The 19,740-nt window shown below is 33.0% G+C and overlaps 1 protein-coding gene across 8 annotated transcripts in view; it reads right to left on the reverse strand.

Moving 5' to 3' along the window:
* Positions 1-19,740, reverse strand: part of LOC127720612 (tripartite motif-containing protein 2-like) — a 73,269-nt gene that overhangs the window by 19,695 nt on the left and 33,834 nt on the right. For 7 of the 8 annotated variants that reach the window (XM_052227286.1, XM_052227288.1, XM_052227287.1 and 4 more), the window contains one exon: positions 7,676-7,836. Coding sequence is in view for 1 of the 8 variants with exons in the window: in XM_052227285.1 (XP_052083245.1) it covers positions 796-823 (28 nt within the window). In the remaining 7 variants the exon portion in view is untranslated. Of the gene's footprint in view, positions 1-795; positions 1,255-7,675; positions 7,837-19,740 lie in introns of those variants that run through there. The other variant, XM_052227285.1, reaches the window with a different exon arrangement.

Below are 19,740 nucleotides of genomic sequence, written 5' to 3' on the forward strand. Positions count from 1 at the left end.
TCGTAATCAGCGATCCACGAATATAGTTATACGTATACCCACCAACAGTCTTTTTTTCTCTATCCACGAAAATTGATACCCACGAAAATAAATGAATCCACAGTACAGAAAAGTTCCTGATCAATAAATTCTACTCAGAGTCAATCTATCTAGAAGGACATTAGCCTGAAGACAATCTTTATAATAATCAAGATTTGTTTTTTTCTCAAACACCTTTGGCCATAAAAAAGAATGTTTGTTTGCCCTAACCCTACCTACCCAGAAAATAGCTGCTTACTCAAAATCTTTAATTGTCTGATTTGAAAAAGTTTTTTTTTTAATCAGATAGGCATGAAGACTAAAAAAACATCAGACACTTCAATTTCTCATCGCCAAAAAAAAGAAGAAAATGCCTACCTACCAACCTACCGTCTCTACCTTAAGGTAGGGTTTGGGCAAACCAAAATATTTTTAAGTGTGGCCTTATTTAAAACTGACATATCAATAAAACATGTAAAAGGATATGCATTCATATTGCTACTGTGTGTTATTGGTTCCGTGTTTTATTGATTTGTGAACTAAATATCTCCTTCAATTTGTAGTATTCATATGCAAGTGTTGTGGTAATAAATAACCTTCTGTTTTAGCTTACCAAAACAATTGTGAAGTACACAGCTTCCATCCCCCCTTTTTTCTCTTCAACAAGACAATATACTCTTTTAATTCCCCTTCCCCCCCCCTTTGCACAAAAATACTCCAGTGTGTACACCTGAATATCTTTGTATAATACTACATAAACATGTAAAATTGACTGACCTTCCTCTGGTGAAAATGTGGCCATCATTTTGAAAAGTCAATATCACTAAAAATATCAGAAAAAGATCCAAATTCTTCATTTACTCCAAATATTCAATAATACACCTAGAGAGGTCAGCTAGAGTTCAAATATATTATCAGTCTCAGCATTGTATTCAGTGTGATGACAATATGGCCGTAAATAATCACAATGAAAATGTAATTGTCTCCAACTGCACATAAATATATAAATATATATCTACATGCGTCAGAGAATTACAAGTCTCTCTTTCAAGTACAATGGTTCTCTGGAAAACTGACGAAGCTTGCATACTAATTCTGTACAGTCGATAATGCTAAACACTTCCCACTAGTATAGTTTTGTTATTGTTGCATAATTCTAAAGAATACTGTCATTCGGTAAAAAATGATTGATTTATGGTGGCTCTGTTTAGATTATTCCTAAAGAGACTGAAAAACAATTTATTGCTAAAATAGGCAAAAATATCAATTCAAAAATGTATTAACATGAATTTTCTTCCGTGACAGTTATTTTGAATTGGTGAAATTGAAAAGCTAGGAATTTATAGGAGTCAAAAACAGACTAAGAAAGAAATACCATAGCAGCAATTTAACTGAGTTGTAAAAAAATTTATCCTCGTAAATCAGGTTAAAATAAATGAGCATAAAATTGAGAATGGAAACGGGGAAAGTGTCAAAGAAACAACAACCTACTAATCAATTTCAAATCCTCTTCTGAGAATTTTAGAGTTTAACATATACAGATGTTACAAAACTTCTATCAAAGGAACATGGTAACAATTTGTCATGATGGGGCTTTTTATAGCAGGTTATAAAGTATGGGTTTTCTCATTGCTGTCAGGCCTTACGGTTGCCTATATTTGTCTACATTCACTTCATTTGAACTTTGGTGGATAGTTGTCTCATTGGCAATCATACCACATCTCCTTATTTTTATAAACAATCTAAAAAAAAACCAACTTCGAATTTTAAACCCTAGCATATACATAGAGGTTATACAATGCTCAACTATCAAACAAACTAGAAAACAAATCTGAAAAATATGTAACAACTTTAAGTTTTCAGCACTAGCATATATATATTTCCTCTTTATTTTTCTGTCATTATATCTATGGTAAAATATGTACACAGGCTTAACAAATTGGACGATGGGTTACTTTATGATGCTTATGTTTGTAATAAAATTTTAGATGCAGGAAACATTAATTGTTGGTATTCATCTATGAGATATGTCCTTCAATCACTTGATATACAAAATTTGAATACAAAGCTCAATAGATTAATTAAATTTGTAAAATGTAAACTCTGTAACAGTTTTAAAACATTTTGGGGGGTCAAAAGATCTGATACCTTATCACAAGGTAATAGTAAATTAGAAAATTATTTCAACCTCAAGACTGACTTCGTAAAGGAGGCTTATTTATCAATTAAAGATTTTAATATAAGAAGAGCTATATGTAAATTGAGAATAAGTGCACATGATCTTAAAATTGAGAAAGATAGGTATAGTAAAAAATACATAGAGAGAAGTCAGCGTCTATGTCATCACTGCCTATCACATGGATCAAATTCTATTGAAGATGAGACCCATTTCACAGTAAGTTGTCCTTTATATAACGAACAGAGAAAATTATTATGGGATAAAGTAAACAGTTTTTGTAATAATTTTAAAGAATTACCCAAGGATAAAAAATATTTCTGGCTGTTCACAAATGAGCATTTACCAACTCTTATGTGCTAAGGGAATTATATAATTAAGTGTTTAGAAATAAGATCCAGGTGGATACAAAATATATAAAATTATTATGCAGTTATTGTTAATGTTATGTAAGACACATGATGTGTTAGGCTCTGATCCTGTCCAATATATGATAGTATTATATTAGGATATAGTTTTTCTTTTTTCCAATCATATTGTACTTAATATTGTTGTAAATGATGCCCTTTATGGGTTCTTGATTAGATTAATAAAATTCTTATCTCTATATATACACAGTGGTTACAGGGGGGAGGACGTGATAAGAGGGTGTGTTATCTTGAATTCCCAGACAAATAAACACTGAATCCCCAATTTCCGGACAAATAAAAGCTGAATCCCAAATTCATGAAAAATAAAGCATTCTTTCCAGAATCCCCAAAAAATAATCATCAATTTCAGAGTTCCGATGAGTGTAAATCCTGAATTGCGTCAAAAATAAAGGCCCAATGCTGACATCCATTTAAACGAAGGTCCTCAGCCAATCTTCAGCGCACAACTATCAAACAAACTATGGAAATATCTTTAAAAATAACTTTTAATGTATATATTTTTGGATCAAACAGTTAACAGGTTCCTTAAAATCGATAAAAATACAGAGAGAACACTGCAGACGTCATACATCAATACAGAGAGAACACTGCAGACGTCATACATCAATACAGAGAGAACACTGCAGACGTCATACATCAATACAGAGAGAACACTGCAGACGTCATACATCAATACAGAGAGAACACTGCAGACGTCATACATCAATACAGAGAGAACACTGCAGACGTCATACATCAATACAGAGAGAACACTGCAGACGTCATACATCAATACAGAGAGAACACTGCAGACGTCATACATCAATACAGAGAGAACACTGCAGACGTCATACATCAATACAGAGAGAACACTGCAGACGTCATACATCAATACAGAGAGAACACTGCAGACGTCATACATCAATACAGAGAGAACACTGCAGACGTCATACATCAAAAAAACTAATAGAACTAATTCTCCTTCAAATGCCTGCGAGACAGTAATTACATAATACGGTAATGATTATTGTAAACAATTAAGAAAGATAAAGCCTGGAATAGTTAAATATCTATGGAACGCCATGAGAGAAATCAATAGTTTACATCTGTTATATAAGACAAATATAAACAAAAGGCTTATGGTTATTTTCATTTAGGGTTTTTTTTTTCTTAATTTAAAACAGATGCTTTAAATTTTTCCTTGAAGTTATATAACAAAATTTCACTAGATTCTTTAAATTTCTTGAATTTGACCACTTGAGTGAAACAAAAAATAATTATGAGCCTGACTTATTCATTGGTTGCCATTGCTTGTTGTCTGTCATATTCATTTTTGTTTATTGTTAAATCATATCAAAGCCGATTAGTTTTTCATTTGAATTATTTTACACGCTTTAATTTTGGGGTCTTTTATAGCTAATACTTCATGGTGTGGGTTTTACTCATTTTTGAAAACCGTAAGATGACCTATATCTGCTTTATAGTCATCATAACATTTGGTCTCCAGTGGATAGTTGTCACATTGTCAATTATACCACATTTCCTAATTTCTAGTGGGGCTCTGGTGGTGTGAGTCTGGCCATACCTTCTTTAAATGACAGTACAGTACAACAAGGTATAATTAAGTGAGGATTTTTCCTGGAGGAAAGAATGAGCTATCAGGTAATGGTCCCCAATTTACATTTCTTGTCAATCCAAAAGCTGAAAATATTAGGATCAATATGAGCTACTTATTTTGATATTAAAAATGATTTTAAAATTTCATATCTCACACAATAACCATTTAAACTTTTACACCATTCAATAAAACAAGGAAAAAATGTTTAAATTATTAATATAAAATGTGTGAAGTTTCTATCTCTTTTCCCATCAGTATGCTATTTAACATTGATTTTAAACCATCTGAACAAGTGAAGTTTATTATGAATATATTTTCCTCAATAGAATGTGAAGTTTTATAAATGGGCTTTAAATAGAAGAACGATTGTCTATACCATATTGATGTTACACTTGTAAGTATCACCATGAACGGTCGATCAAATTTATATCTACATCAATAAAAGGATTTTATTCATTTCTCTGAGTACATACTTAATACAAGCAGAAAATAGTATTTCAAAAGACCTTAATGTCTGATGCCCTAATGTCCAGTTGCAAATTGTTCAGAAAGTTTAAAAAATATCAATTTGTGTGATTTTAAAATTAGTATGGACTGATAAAGGGGCAGACAATTTGGATTATCCAACTTCTCTTTCCAAAATAAAGGAACAGCTTTCCATTGTCCTCCATTGCAGAGCATATTTTTCATCTGTTCAAGTGAAATAACTTCAATATTTTAAACTTTTTGCAATAAAATTCAGAAGAGAACTATTGATGTGAGGGTCCTTACAATGTAATTTCCCATATAATTTCTATTTCCAAGGGACACAACTACTGTGAAAAAATTATATCTTGTCTGAAAATTGCCAAGATAAAACTTTAAAAAATGCCTTAAAACATGTCATGTATATGTAAAAGCAAATTGAAGTTGTTTATTGAGTTCTTTCAAAGAGCATGGCAACTTCCTGACACATGCCTAGATCTGAATGAATATATTCAAATCCACAACAACAAAAATAAATGCTCCTCAACAAGGGAGTTTCATATTTCTGTAAACCAGCTTACATTTGGTTCCCTTAGATTGAAGAGTTTAACAATCTGACAATTAAGGTGGTACCAAACATCTTGACTAAAATTAATTTGGCTCGTTTAATTTTCATAAAATTTTGACGAAATATTTACTTTGACCCTTTGAAAAAAATATAAAAATTTCAAAAACTTGAACCACACAATTTATCGGAAAAATTTCTTTGGATATCTATAGCAGTTTGACAAACACTAATTTTGATCATTGAGAAGCTTAATATTTCCTTAACAATACAACATGATTAAAACGTGCGGCTGATTTTTACAGAGTTATCTCCCTGTAGTGTAATGTACCACCTTAAGAATACTAAAACAAGAAGTTGGACTTATCCTTAATGTGTGAGTCCTTTATATATGTGACCAGATCCCAGATTTGAAAATTGCTTTAAGGGACCATCATTATCATTATCATTATCATTATCAAATCATTCCTTATTACAAAAGCCGAGTTATATGTAGCCCAAGTTATTTGATGTTCTAGTTTTGGAGTGAATTATATATTCAGCAAGAGCAAGTGTCAGTCCTTATCAACTTCAATGTTCAGTGTAACTTTAAAAAGAATTGAAGTTAGAAATTGGCCAGGAGATGGAAAATTTGTTTGGGTATGTAAAAGTCAATAAGCCATTATTTACATGGAAAGTAATTCTTTCATAAAGAATAAAATGTTCTTAAAAAGTAGTTTCTACAAGAAGAAAAGAAGCAAATCTAATGAAACTATAGCTAGCACTTGGTATTAAAAACTTTTGGGTCCAAACATTTAAGTCTAGTACTAGAAATATAAATCTGTAAAAGAGGTCAAATCAATTATTAACTCCATGCTTTAAAAATATTCAAGTTAAAAATTTCCCTGCAAATTTCTGACTTCTAAAATTTTGACAGTAAACAGAATAAGAACTTTGAAACAAAAAAACTATGAATATTACTTTTTCTATTTGTCAACAATCCTAAAAAAAAAGAAAAAGAACCCTAGAAAATAATAATTTCATATAAATAATAAAAAATATTATAAATAACTTACAATTTGCAACTGGCTAAACATCTCATTAGTAACATACATAACTTGCACGGAAGAGAAAGTTATTGAATTGTTTTAAGTAACCTTCTGATAGTCACTGTTATAAGTAACCTTCAATAGTCACTGATAGTCACTGTTATAATTGGCCTTCGCCTGGATTACTCTTGATTAAGCCAATAGTAATATTGATTCTCCATCAAAACGTTCAACTGATATGAACTAACACATAAAACTATTGACCACAATGGCACGCTGTCCAAACAAGTCAAATGTTTGTATCAGACAAACAAAAATTAAGTAACATCCTTTGTGTGAAAGTCATAATAATTGTTTTTATTTATAATATCTATTAAGTCCCTTGTCCGAATTTTTCATAATTATTTTATCTCGTTTACGAGAGAGCTAAGCGAGTAAACATTTTAATCAATTTTCATATCCCTGTCCAAACAAACAAATCTAAATTCTTTTCACCTTTATCATGTAAATATTAAAATATAAAAACATGCGTAATCTTTATACTTCGAATGAATGGTATTTTAGGAAGCATTAAAATCTTGCTACACGACAAAACTTGACTATCAAATGTTCCGTTAGATTCATTAGAAACAACATTAACTTTCCCTTACAACTAAACTGTAGACAGGAATGTAAATTTAATCAGTTCAAACATATTGCTAATTTTAAGATAAAAATTTCCTTTTAGTAATAGTTTTTCTAGGAGCATCACAAATTTTTCTGTAATTTAAAGTTAAAGTGTGAATCAGGTTTAACCGTGCAAGTCAAAAGTTATTAGGAAAAGTCTATGCCAAGTTATTAAGATGAGTGACAAACTATTTAATACTGTGAAAGGTTGGATCTTTTTTTTTCCTCTGATGTGGAAGGATAAGGAAAAGATTATTTATTTCTTGAATGCACAAAATAGTACATGTACTTTACAGTCAGGTTCTCAATTTCCTGGTTTTTTTTTAATCTTTTTTGTCTTTTTTTTTATAAATCAAGATAAATCATTGCAGATCCCCTTATAGTAAAATGATTGACCCGCCCTCACTTGTTAAGGACAGAAGTTCATGAAATTGTCAATAACGTTAGGCATGGCTGTCATTACCTTCCTAGATTAATTTTTTGTACCATTATCTAAAATTCAAAATGATCAATTTTTTATTCTGTTGTAAATGTGCATGTTTTATGGTTATTGGTTTTGTGTATACCTGTTTAAAACATTAAGACCAATAGCATGTACTAAATACAAGGTTAAATCAATGGCGATCTTGAACACTTCATGGCCTGTTTTCCTATGAAGTCACAAAATAGAATTGTGAATCTATTTTCATTAGACAGAGTCTGAATTGATTGACAATTACACAGGCTTACCTGAAAATTAATTTGTTGGGCTAGGAAGCCTTGAGTGGAAGAGTTAGGATGATCCTGATCATCTGGGTAGCAAGAATGCTTTCATGGTAACCAAGCAAAATAATTGCAATCTGTTCTAGTGGTTCTTCTTATCACAGCAATCAATATCAATTTCTTAGCATCTGACAAAAGAAAAATTAAATCATCTATTATTTTCTACTGATATATTGTTTGAACAAACATGATAATTGTTCTATAACAATATACTGGATACCTGTTTATCTGGTTTCCAACAAAGTGAGAACTGATTTGAGAAAAATGGCTATAAATAAATATATGCAAACTGTTCATAGTACTGCAATGATAACTTTTAAAGCAGCTCTTGTCAACTTTGATGTTGGCTTTAAAAAAAACCTGGTGGACTGACTTCTAATATATAAATGTACAGTAAGTATAAATTAAGCACCATTATGCTAATAAGTGGGCACAAGTTCCATACCCTAGGAAAGCTGGCCCTCCCAAAACATCAAACACATTAAGCACCATGATCATTTCAATAGTACAAAAATATGATAAGCAATATTTAGTAGGTACTGTTATGTAGATGCATTGGATTCCAGAATTCTCAAATCTTTTTTTATCTGGTAGTCCTTGAAGAAAATCTGCTGGTCCTCCTGCACTATTATTTCTATTGCAAAATACCAAAATTGTGTTAGTCCTTTGCAAAATTTTGGTGATCAAAACCTTCGGACCACCACTTTTCGAGAACTCATGGATGCAATCCTGTCCACTTTTCTATAAAATGTGAATAAAACTTAATGGTTTTAATCCCCCACTTAAGAACACTTTTTTTTAACCTCTACTTACATTTACAACCATTAAACAGATTTCAGAAAGTCACTTAAATGTCTATGCATGAAGAAGACTTAGGCTAAATAATCAAATGATAACTGCTTATTCTGATCCTACTTTTCCAAGAAACAAATATAAGAAAATTGAGCCACAATATATAAAAGTAGGTTAAATGTATTTCCATTAAAGTACATGCCTGTAGCCAATAAAAATGTAACTTGATCTTTATAAATTCTTACACCTATAAATCTGTGAAATATGCATTACAGCATTTAGACTTATCAAGGCAGGTATAATTTTGCTTTCCGCCTAACCATTTATTTGATCTTTGTCTAAAATACAACTGACAGTTTTGTGATAAGACCTTATATTATAATGTTACGTAATTCTCTAAATATTGCAAGTCGGATCAGCATTCAGACCTGGGGGATGGAAGAAAAATACAAAGGCTTTATAGAAGATATAAGATATAATTTAACTCAATTCATATGACAATAGTATTTTCCTTCAAAATCAGATTTAAAGCTTTATCTACATTTAAATATCAATCAAATTGTAAATGCATACTAAAAGCTTCTCTTCCAAGCTCCTAATTGAATTTTAATGTTCTTCAAAACACTTTAGTTCGTAGCAAAAGTTGCAGGGAATTATTGGGAAGAGGGGAAGGGAGTCTGAATCCCCAGACAGCAGCCGAACCAGGGGGATGGGGAAGAAGAGGGGAAGGGAGTCTGAATCCCCAGTCACAGCAGAAGAACCAGGGGAATGGGGAAGAAGAGGGGAAGGGAGTCTGAATCCCCATTCAGCAGCAGAACCAGGGGAATGGGGAAGAAGAGGGGAAGGGAGTCTGAATCCCCAGTCACAGCAGCAGAACCAGGGGAATTGGGAAGAAGAGGGGAAGGGAGTCTGAATCCCCAGACACAGCAGCAGAACCAGGGGAATGGGGAAGAAGAGGGGAAGGGAGTCTGAATCCCCAGACACAGCAGCAGAACCAGGGGAATGGGGAAGAAGAGGGAAGGGAGTCTGAATCCCCAGACACAGCAGCAGAACCAGGGGAATGGGGAAGAAGAGGGGAAGGGAGTCTGAATCCCCAGACACAGCAGCAGATCCTGGGGAATGGGGAAGAAGAGGGGGAAGGGGTATGATTCCTTAGACACAGCAGCATTACCACAGGGGAATGGGGAAGAGGGGGAGGAGCCAAATCCCCAGACACAGCAGCAGAACCAGGGGAGTGGGGAAGAAGGGAGGAGGGAGTCTGAATCCCCAGATTCAGTCACAGCAGCAGAACCAGGGGAATTGGGAAGGAGAGGGGAAGGGGATCTGAATCCCCAGAGACAGCAGCAGAACCAGGGGAATGGAGAAGAGGGGAATGGGGTCTGAATCCCCAGACACAGCAGCAGAACCATTGGGAATGGGAAAGAAGAGGAGAAGTGGATCTGAATCCCCAGACGTAGCAGTAGAACCAATGGGAATGTGGAAGAAGAGGGGAAGGATTCTGAATCCCCAGACACAGCAGCAGAACCATTGGGAATGGGGAAGAAGAGGGGAAGGGAGTCTGAATCCCCCGACAGCAGCAGAACCAGGGGAATGGGGAAGAAAAGGGGAGGGGCCGAATCCCCGGACACAGCAGCAGAACCAGGGGAAAGGGAAGAAGAGGGGAAGGGGTCTGAAACCCCAGACACAGCAGCAGAACTAGGGAATGGGGAAGAAGAGGGGAAGGGAGTCTGAAACTCCTCACTCTTGATTTCTTTTTTGAATACCAGGTAAACAACTTAGACTGTGGATTCCTTTATTTTCGTGGGTACCAATTTTTGTTGATTTGGGAAAATTGTATATTCTTGGGTTTTTGAATTTGTGGTGCTGCCAATGTATGCATACAAGCCTATACAGTATAGAAAATTTACACTTCATTGAACATGTAAATTTGTGGTTCATGTTTACCCACAAAATCCATAAAAATTGGTATCCCACAAATAATAATGAATCCACTCTATTATTCTATAAAAAGTCAGAAAACTTGAGCTGTATGAGTATATATGATTTTTTTAAATGAAATTGTCTACGTAGTTGTCCAAGAGATCAGAAAATTCAATTTAATTTGCTTTTTTAACAAGTTAATCTATTTATCCCTCTTCTGACCCCTGACTCAACATCTATTTCTATACAATTAAAATGTGTTTTTTTGTTGATGTGTTGCTGCCTTATTAATAAATAGCTGAACTACTTTCTTTATTCATATCCATAAACTGGGTATATGCAGTCATTATCGTCATAAGCATGTAATATTTGCTGCTGGATGTTAAGCAACCAACAATCAACTTAATGTGATTATTTCTTGTAGCAGAAAGTCACCTGCATGTTACCCAATTCGAAGTTTCCTTTAATCAATGAAGATTTTCACACCTGAAGCAAGACTAAAGTTAAATTCCTCATACAACCATAGACACTTTATCTAATTTAAGACATAAACCAATGTTTTACTGTTTAAATTATTCATTCCGAGATGTCTTTATGTAGCACTTTCAGTCTATGATAATTGAATATTTATATATGTTTAACAAGATTTAGAAACCTACACATTAGTAACAATTTTTTTATAATCTTAAGTAAAACTGAAAAAAATTACAGCCTTTTACATTATAGTACATGTATATTATTATTGATGGATTGTAATACTGTAAATTCAGAAATTATTGCGAGGTTCTTATTAATGCAAAAAATGCGAGTGGGATAGTATCGCAATAATTAGAACTTGCATTCTGATATCTGGTATATACACATTTGTATGCAGATTTTCCTGAAATCTCAATAATTAATCACACATTTTTGTCTATTCTTCAAAAATCGCAATAATAAATGCACGCAATAATTTCTGAATTAACAGTATTTGTGGGGGCACTGATGAAAGCTCAGCCAACAATACCTTTTTGATACCTCATTTTATTACTGTGGGTCAATGTCACAGGCCTAGCTAGTGACTGTATTGTATGTGGCCTATCTTGTGTCTGTCTTGTATGTGGCCTAGCTAGTGTATGTCTTGTATGTGGCCTAGCTAGTGTCTGTCTTGTATGTGGCCTAGCTAGTGTATGTCTTGTATGTGGCCTAGCTAGTGTCTGTCTTGTATGTGGCCTAGCTAGTCACTGTATGTCTTGTATGTGGCCTAGCTTGTGTCTATCTTGTATGTGGCCTAGCTTGTGTCTGTCTTGTATGTGGCCTAGCTAGTCACTGTATGTCTTGTATGTGGCCTAGCTTGTGTCTGTCTTGTATGTGGCCTAGCTTGTGTCTGTCTTGTATGTGGCCTAGCTAGTCACTGTATGTCTTGTATGTGGCCTAGCTTGTGTCTGTCTTGTATGTGGCCTAGCTAGTCACTGTATGTCTTGTATATGGCCTAGCTTGTGTCTGTCTTGTATGTGGCCTCGCTTGTGTCTGTCTTGTATGTGACCTAGCTAGTCACTGTATGTCTTGTATGTTGCCTAGCTTGTGTCTGTCTTGTATGTGGCCTAGTTAGTGTTTGTCTTGTATGTGGCCTAGCTTGTGTCTGTCTTGTATGTGGCCTAGCTAGTCACTGTATGTCTTGTATGTGGCCTAGCTAGTGTCTGTCTTGTATGTGGCCTAGCTAGTCACTGTATGTCTTGTATATGGCCTAGCTTGTGTCTGTCTTGTATGTGGCCTAGCTAGTGTCTGTCTTGTATGTGACCTAGCTAGTCACTGTATGTCTTGTATATGGCCTAGCTTGTGTCTGTCTTGTATGTCGCCTAGCTAGTGTCTGTCTTGTATGTGGCCTAGCTAGTCACTGTATGTCTTGTATGTGGCCTAGCTTGTGTCTGTCTTGTATGTGACCTAGCTAGTGTATGTCTTGTATGTGACCTAGCTTGTGTCTGTCTTGTATGTGCCCTAGCTAGTCACTGTATGTCTTGTATGTGGCCTAGTTAGTGTCTGTCTTGTTTTTGGCCTTAAGCTAGTGTCTGTCTTGTATAGTATTCTTTTCAATTGCAAAGATTTTAGAATCCCAAAATCTCTAGTTCAGTTTTGCCTCATTTGATACCCTTTTCTAAATTTAAAGTTGATTTTCAAATCCCCACCCTTAAAATCCCAAAAATCCTGTTCATGTGTGCCTCATGTCATCTTAAATTCTCGCTGAGTAATTGTCACCTCATTTTTATTGATCACATCTCAATATTAAACCACTAAGTGACTTCTTGAAATATGACCTTGGAGAATGTATCAGACCTTGAGATGTAAAATGCTAGACAGATGCACTCAATTTTGATTAATCAAATTGTAACTTGACAAATGACACATTCCTACTTCAAGGTTATTCAGATAATCAAAACAAATGATTGTTTTTTCCTTGCCACAATTCAATCAATTTTCTTCAAATATAAGATTTTATATATTTTTTAGGTGATTTTAAGAAACAAATACTTCTATCAATTTATCTAAAATAAATGGAGAATAAGTCCAGGGGACACAGATGATGCCCCTGCTTACATATAACGTTATAAAGGGACATAACTAAGAACGGTATAAGTGACGCCACCCAAATTCTAACTTAATCTGAGTTTTGTGGTAATAAGCATTGTTTATAAGTTTCATAACATTTGGTTGAGGCAAACTTAAGTTAAGAGAACAGAAACAAAAATTCTGAAATTTTTCCATTTGTAAAGGGCATAACTCTAGAACGGTAAAAGTGACGCCACCCAAATTCAAACTTGATCTGTGTTTTTTGTTCATACGCATTGTGTATAAGTTTCATAACATTTGGTTGAGGTAAACTAAAGTTAGAGAACGGGGACCAATTTAGGGACATACGGATGGAGGTACAGACAGACAAGAGTAACACTTAATGCCCGCTCTGCTGCGGTGGGGGCATAAAAAAATATTCAGGATTAAAAGGAAGATAAATTTATTGAACAGAGGAAGCGTAAATTAGTGTCAAGGTCATTGAGGGGTCATATTGCTCTATGTTTTTTGTTGTGTGTTTTGATTTAACAAAATATGGGTCTAGATATCAAAGGGAAAGCACTTGTGCTAAAGTAAAACTGGTTTGACCCCACCACATTGGGTGTTTGTATCAGTAAGGTTATCACGGACCATGTGTTGTTTGTTCTTGTCTGAATACTTTCGTTTGGTTTTGGTGGTTAGTTAGGGCTGTAAAGTTCTACCAAATATATTTCGCTTCTCCCTCAGTTTTGGTTTGTGACCCAGATTTGTTTTCGCTTTCCCTCGGTTTTGGTTTGTGACCTGGATTTGTTTTCGCTTATTCGATTTATGGCTATTGAACAGCAGTATACTACTGTTGCCTTTATTTACTTATTTACGTAATCTTTTTTATATATCTACCTAGGAAGAGGGTAATGGTTTACCACATCTAACTGTAAAATGTCCACAAGTTTCCTAGATATTCAACGACCAAAACAATTTAGTTATATCATAAGAGGGTAGGAATGGGGTACCCCGCATGACGAATTACGGTAAAATATTTGTTAAAATAACATTTTCCTCCATTTGACGCTAACGATAGCTAAACATTGAGATATGAAGAATGACGATAAAAAATTTATGCTCAATTGACGCTAACAGTAGCTAAAATGGGACGTTTGACACTTGATGATGAAAGCATTCCTACTCTCTTATAAGGATTTAAATACTGCAATATAAAATTTTCACAATTCAACAGGCTGTTAATTCAAAAACTGCTGTGTTAGTAACGCCAGTTCACACTTGAACTTGAAAAAAAAAACATGTATATCTGCCCCAACAAACGACCTCACCATGAATTAGTCTCTATAAATCATGGTGTTATAACATTAATCCTAATCTACAGCTTTATCATGTAGACAAGTTATTAGAAAATGATGTAAATTTCAACCCTCATAAAGATTAAATATTGATAAATCTCAACATAAAAAACTTATTTATAACCCTACACCTGCAAGTGTAAAATAACATTATGCTGTTTTGAAATTTAAGATGGTATGCATGCTGTATGCATGCATGTCTTCTTGTGGAAAAAAGGCTGAGAAATGCAAAATCATACACATACAGCGTACTTTAAATACATCCTGGCTTCATGTTTTCTTTTCAATTCTTTTTCTCCTTGAAACTTGATAAAATTTCAAATATTTAATCAGTTTGAAATGTGGATGAGTATTATATATGACATTTACAGTTTGTTAATCGGTTATGTAATATGTGTAATGTTATTTAAACATTATATGTATTACAGTCCTATCATTGTTTTCATCACCAAATTTTTCAACTTTTTCAAATTAAATTTTCCTCAGAGTCACTGTCTTCTTGATGCCCGCTGTGATTAGCTGCTGCTTGTTTTAAAAGATATAATTATCAAATCTTTTTGGAGACAACAAATGATAGAATTTGTAGAAAAAACATATCCAGTTTTATATGCATTCTAATATTAAACTTCTGAAAACCTTTCTTAGAAGACATATTATTAGAGCAGTGCTTAAAGGCTATAGAGTGTTTGCAAAAAGAGTAATCACCGAGTTTAAAATAATGTTTCTTCTGATCCCTCTTGAACGGGCCAAAAAATACCTGTCTTAAGCTGCAAGGGAAAATCAAAATTTACACATTGAAATTTTTTTGAACTGCAATGCATTTATAATAGTTCACCTCATTTTTTTTCGAAGTATTTATGAATATAATTGGCTATTAAATATAAGCATCTTATAGTTTGGGCCGCCAAAAAAAAAATTAGGAGTATTGACCTTGTCCAGTAGGTGGAGACACTTATTGTACAGAGTGTTTTACAGTGTGATATTTAATAATTCTTTAAATGCAAGACCTGCTCCATGAACCAACAGCGCATCTATTAACTCTTTGTCAAGGTTACATAATAAAGTCTGATTGCAAAATATTTTTCTAAAAGGGAGGCTTAAATTTCAAGCTCAGAAAAAAATTTCAGCAAAATATTCATTTAATTTCACATTAAAGAATTTGTAAAAAAATAATCAAGAAAGGACAAAGAGTTTCTATTAGACATGTGAACATTTCAAAAAAATAACTTGTAACTTTGATCATGAACTACAAATAATTTGCTCATCAAAAGAAACAAAATGAGCCTGATTAGAAATTGCTATTTGTAGGTAAGTTTATCAATCTTAAAGTTTTCATACTCAATTAGACTTAACAAGCTGTCAGTCACAAATAATTGTACCAATTACAAACAGATACAATTAAAACCAATGATGCAAAAAAGCAAACAATGTTTTTGATGTTATTCCAGAATTAACATAGAACAGTAATTGTTTTCGTATTATGTTACTATTTTTTTTTCACTGTTCTATTGTTGTGGCTTGGCAAAGTCATGTTTGCCAAATTTAGAATTTGGCAGCAATGACCTATATGAACATGAACCCAGCTAATTTAAAGTTAAGATCTAGATTTTGATATCATTATAAGGGTTCCTTTTTATTTAGAACTATTTTGCTAATGTTTGAAATTAGAAATAGCATATAGGTTAAAACATTATTATATTTAATCACAACTCTTTTTTCTTTTAAACTAAGACTAATGCTTTCTTGGTGTTTAAATCATGCATGCATATAAGCCCTTTTTTTTTTAGATTTCATCATTGACTTTATTATAGAGAAGGGTCATAGATGGGGTTTACAGAATAGAGAATAATGGACCAATTCTGCAGAAAAATGGGCGAAAATAATAAAAAATAGAGAATAATGTGCCAATTCTGCAGAAAAATGGGCAAAAATAATAAAAACTACTATTTAATAGAGAAAAATGGGCCCAAAAAATATAAAGAATAGAAAACATATTGATGGACAAAAAATGTAAAGAATACAGAAAAAAAATCCAAAAAAATGATGAATAAAAGAATGAAGGACCCCATCCACACCCTCCTTTATCATAGAGTTATTCTTTACTATATGAATTATTAATATTAAATTTTCATTAATTCTTAGGAACTGATCAAGTGACCAACTCCTTATGAAAATGTAATTAATACCTTCACCTGGTGTATTTAAAAGTATAGTATCTTGTACATTTAGTTACCAAGGTCACAGATTTATATCAACAAGGTCAAAGTCAGAATTAGGTTAATGATTCCGATCCAATTACTTCTTAATAATTAACAATTACCTTGGCTCAAATTATGTATCCGTGGTTTCCCATGTGAAATCACAATGTAAAGGCATGTTTAGTACATACATTATAGATGATAATATCCTTTCTTATTATAAGTTAAGTATTATTTCATGTCTACTGTACATTGAGTTCAGAAAAGAATTCTGACCTCTTAATTTAAACTTAACTTTTCTTTTTTTACAAATATCTTTTCACAATAACCACACCAAATACTTATTTTTTATTTTCTGACCTTTTACTCTGCTTTTTTATGCATTATTGTATAAAGCTGACATTAAATGCCAGTCCTTGAGTTTCAGAAATCAAAATTAATTTGCTTTCATTATATTTGCATGCTTTTTTATTTTTATTTATTAGTATTTGCATGAAGCTGCATGATTTTTATATGATAGTCATTTAAAGAGCTCACCAGAGCTCATGTTTTTTTATCTGTTAATATTATGTATATATATGCCGACTTTAAATAAAATTAACTTACTTACTTACTTACTTTATTAAATGTGGTTAACTAAATAATCTATAAACTATTAAATGAAAAAGAAAATACTTATGTTTCATACAAAGATGATTTAATTTATTTTAAACACTAGTTTTCAATCCCAAACTCACAAAATCCTTAATTCATTCTTATTTGCATGTACCTTTCCACAGTTAAGTCCTTTCTAAACCATCACAACCTTCAGACACATAAAAAAACCATGACTTCACAGTAACTACTTGAATCTGCTGCTTCTACACACACACCCAAAATCCAGTACATGTTACTAGCAGATTGAACAGTAACAGTTCTCTAACCGATTATTAATGAACCAAGACATCTTAAGCCTTAAAGTCAAGTAGTTACGCACAAACAATTACCTGCCATGTTAAATAGAAGGGAGGACTATACAGCTAAACCCCCCTAGGGTAAGGAGATTTTAACAATAGGTGTAAAAACAACTATGTAATAATACGCCTGGTAGGTTTAATTCAAAGATGTTAGAATGAAAAGAAAAACTAACAGTATGTTAAATCACAGTATGAACAAAGAAATGTAACGGTATGCTCAACAATACCTTGGGGGCGGGGAACGGAAATAGGTATTTATAATCAGAAAACTTCTATCACTAAAGGTATGGTCTAAGTAATGGGCTTAAGACATTAAGGCATACTTGATTACCCCATAAAGGTGTACTTGATTATCCTCTATGTTTAAATCAGGAGTAAAATAATGGATTTAAACCATAAAATATTGTATAATGGTGTTGACAATGATTATGTGTTATGTTATAACGACCATATAATTACATGTTATTAAATCAGCTACCATGTAATTACAAGTTAAGTGTTAAATGCTTCAGTGATTGCCTAAACTCTGGAATTGAATAGTTATTTTATGGCAGAAGCAATACACATAAAGGGACCCTTCATTTTGTCAACAGCATCAGCATTAAGGTTCATAAGCTGGTTACAAATTTTTTAAACATCAATTAATTTGTCAAATCTTCATTGATTTTGATGAATCTCCAACATAATAGGCTTTTTTTTATGATCAAAAGAAATTTGATTTTTTTTCGTATTTACTTGATAAAGAGTCTTGCAGTTAGTTTTCTTGTTTGAATAGTTTTACATTTGTCATTTCGGGGCCTTTTGTAGCCGACTATGCGATTTGGGCTTTGTTCATTGTTGAAGGCCGTATGGTGACCTATAGTTGTAAATTTCTGCGTCATTTGGTCTCTTGTGGAGAGTTGTCTCATTGGCAATCATACCACATCTTCTTATTTTTATATTATTAAGTTTTTATTTTATATTAACATTTATATATTATGGGGTTAAAATTTTTTAGACATCAAACTTCATAGAATTTTGGGACACTGACAAAATTGAAATACAGATAAAGCCATACTATTACTGTATTTATATTGTGTCTTACATGTATTATCTTAGCAAAAACTACACTGATGCTCGGACTATTATACTACCAAGTATAACAATCATTGAAAGCACTTAAAGAAGACCTGTTTATCTTTTAAAACTCTCATTCTGTCTACAATTACAAGACTAATTTCCCATCTAAGTTTCATCATAAAACTATCTAATTTACTGGTCAAATACTTGTAACAAAGGGATGACCACTTCAATGTCAACTTTCAAATAACTGACCATATTCAAAAACAAGCCAAGATCTTGTTTCTATTTGACCATTAGTAACAAACTGACCACTTAAATGTACACTTAACTGGCAACTGATAATCTTGTTCTTGACCAAAAGGTTGTAAATGGATTATTATTGACCATTCTTGTTTCCACTTAGATAAAACTGATTAGATCTGAGCAATCTCTTTCCCAACCAAAATGTTAAAAAAATTCCAGTCAAAATTGATTGAAGAAACTATAACAATGTTGATAATTTATTTCGTGATTTTGCCAAAATCTGCATACAAGCCTTTATAAAATTAAAGATAAATATTTTAAATTTGTTGTTGACATGTACCAATGAAATCCACGAAAAATTGGTGTCCCATGAATTATAATGAATTCACAGTATATGACAACCACAGATGGCCTGACTTGTGACAGGTATATTATTGTGTCAGGGGTAAAATATATCTCAACACTCCTTTTCTTTCCTTTTTTAGGTAGAAATAAACCTACCTAATTGACATATTGACATTTTTCAGGGTCCTTACTTGTATCCTACCAGAAATATTTGCCACTGAAAATAAGCAAACAGCAATTACCTTACTGATATTTAAAGATATCCAGATGATGGTCTAGCTGTCATTCTACTACTACTTCCTACATATATCACCCTGACATTCTGTCAATCTTATATTCCATACTTGACATTTCACTCTATTTACCTTTACAAGCTGAAGTGGGGGAGGGATATTGCTTGACTGCTAGCTAATTTACTGGTCCATAAATTCTACACTGAGAAACCCTGATATGACTAATTTACTGCTCACTAAGCCTCAAGGTCAAATATCGGTCAGGATCAGACTGGCAATAACTTCCTCTACATTTTATATATTAAGCAATTTCTGCTTCTTATTTAGCAATTTAATTTCATGGTTCATATAATAATATTGAGAAAATATTCATTAATTCTGATAGCTGCTGATAAAAAC

This window comes from Mytilus californianus, unplaced genomic scaffold (assembly GCF_021869535.1).
Source record: "Mytilus californianus isolate M0D057914Y unplaced genomic scaffold, xbMytCali1.0.p SCAF_11, whole genome shotgun sequence".
NCBI classification, from domain to species: domain Eukaryota; kingdom Metazoa; phylum Mollusca; class Bivalvia; order Mytilida; family Mytilidae; genus Mytilus; species Mytilus californianus.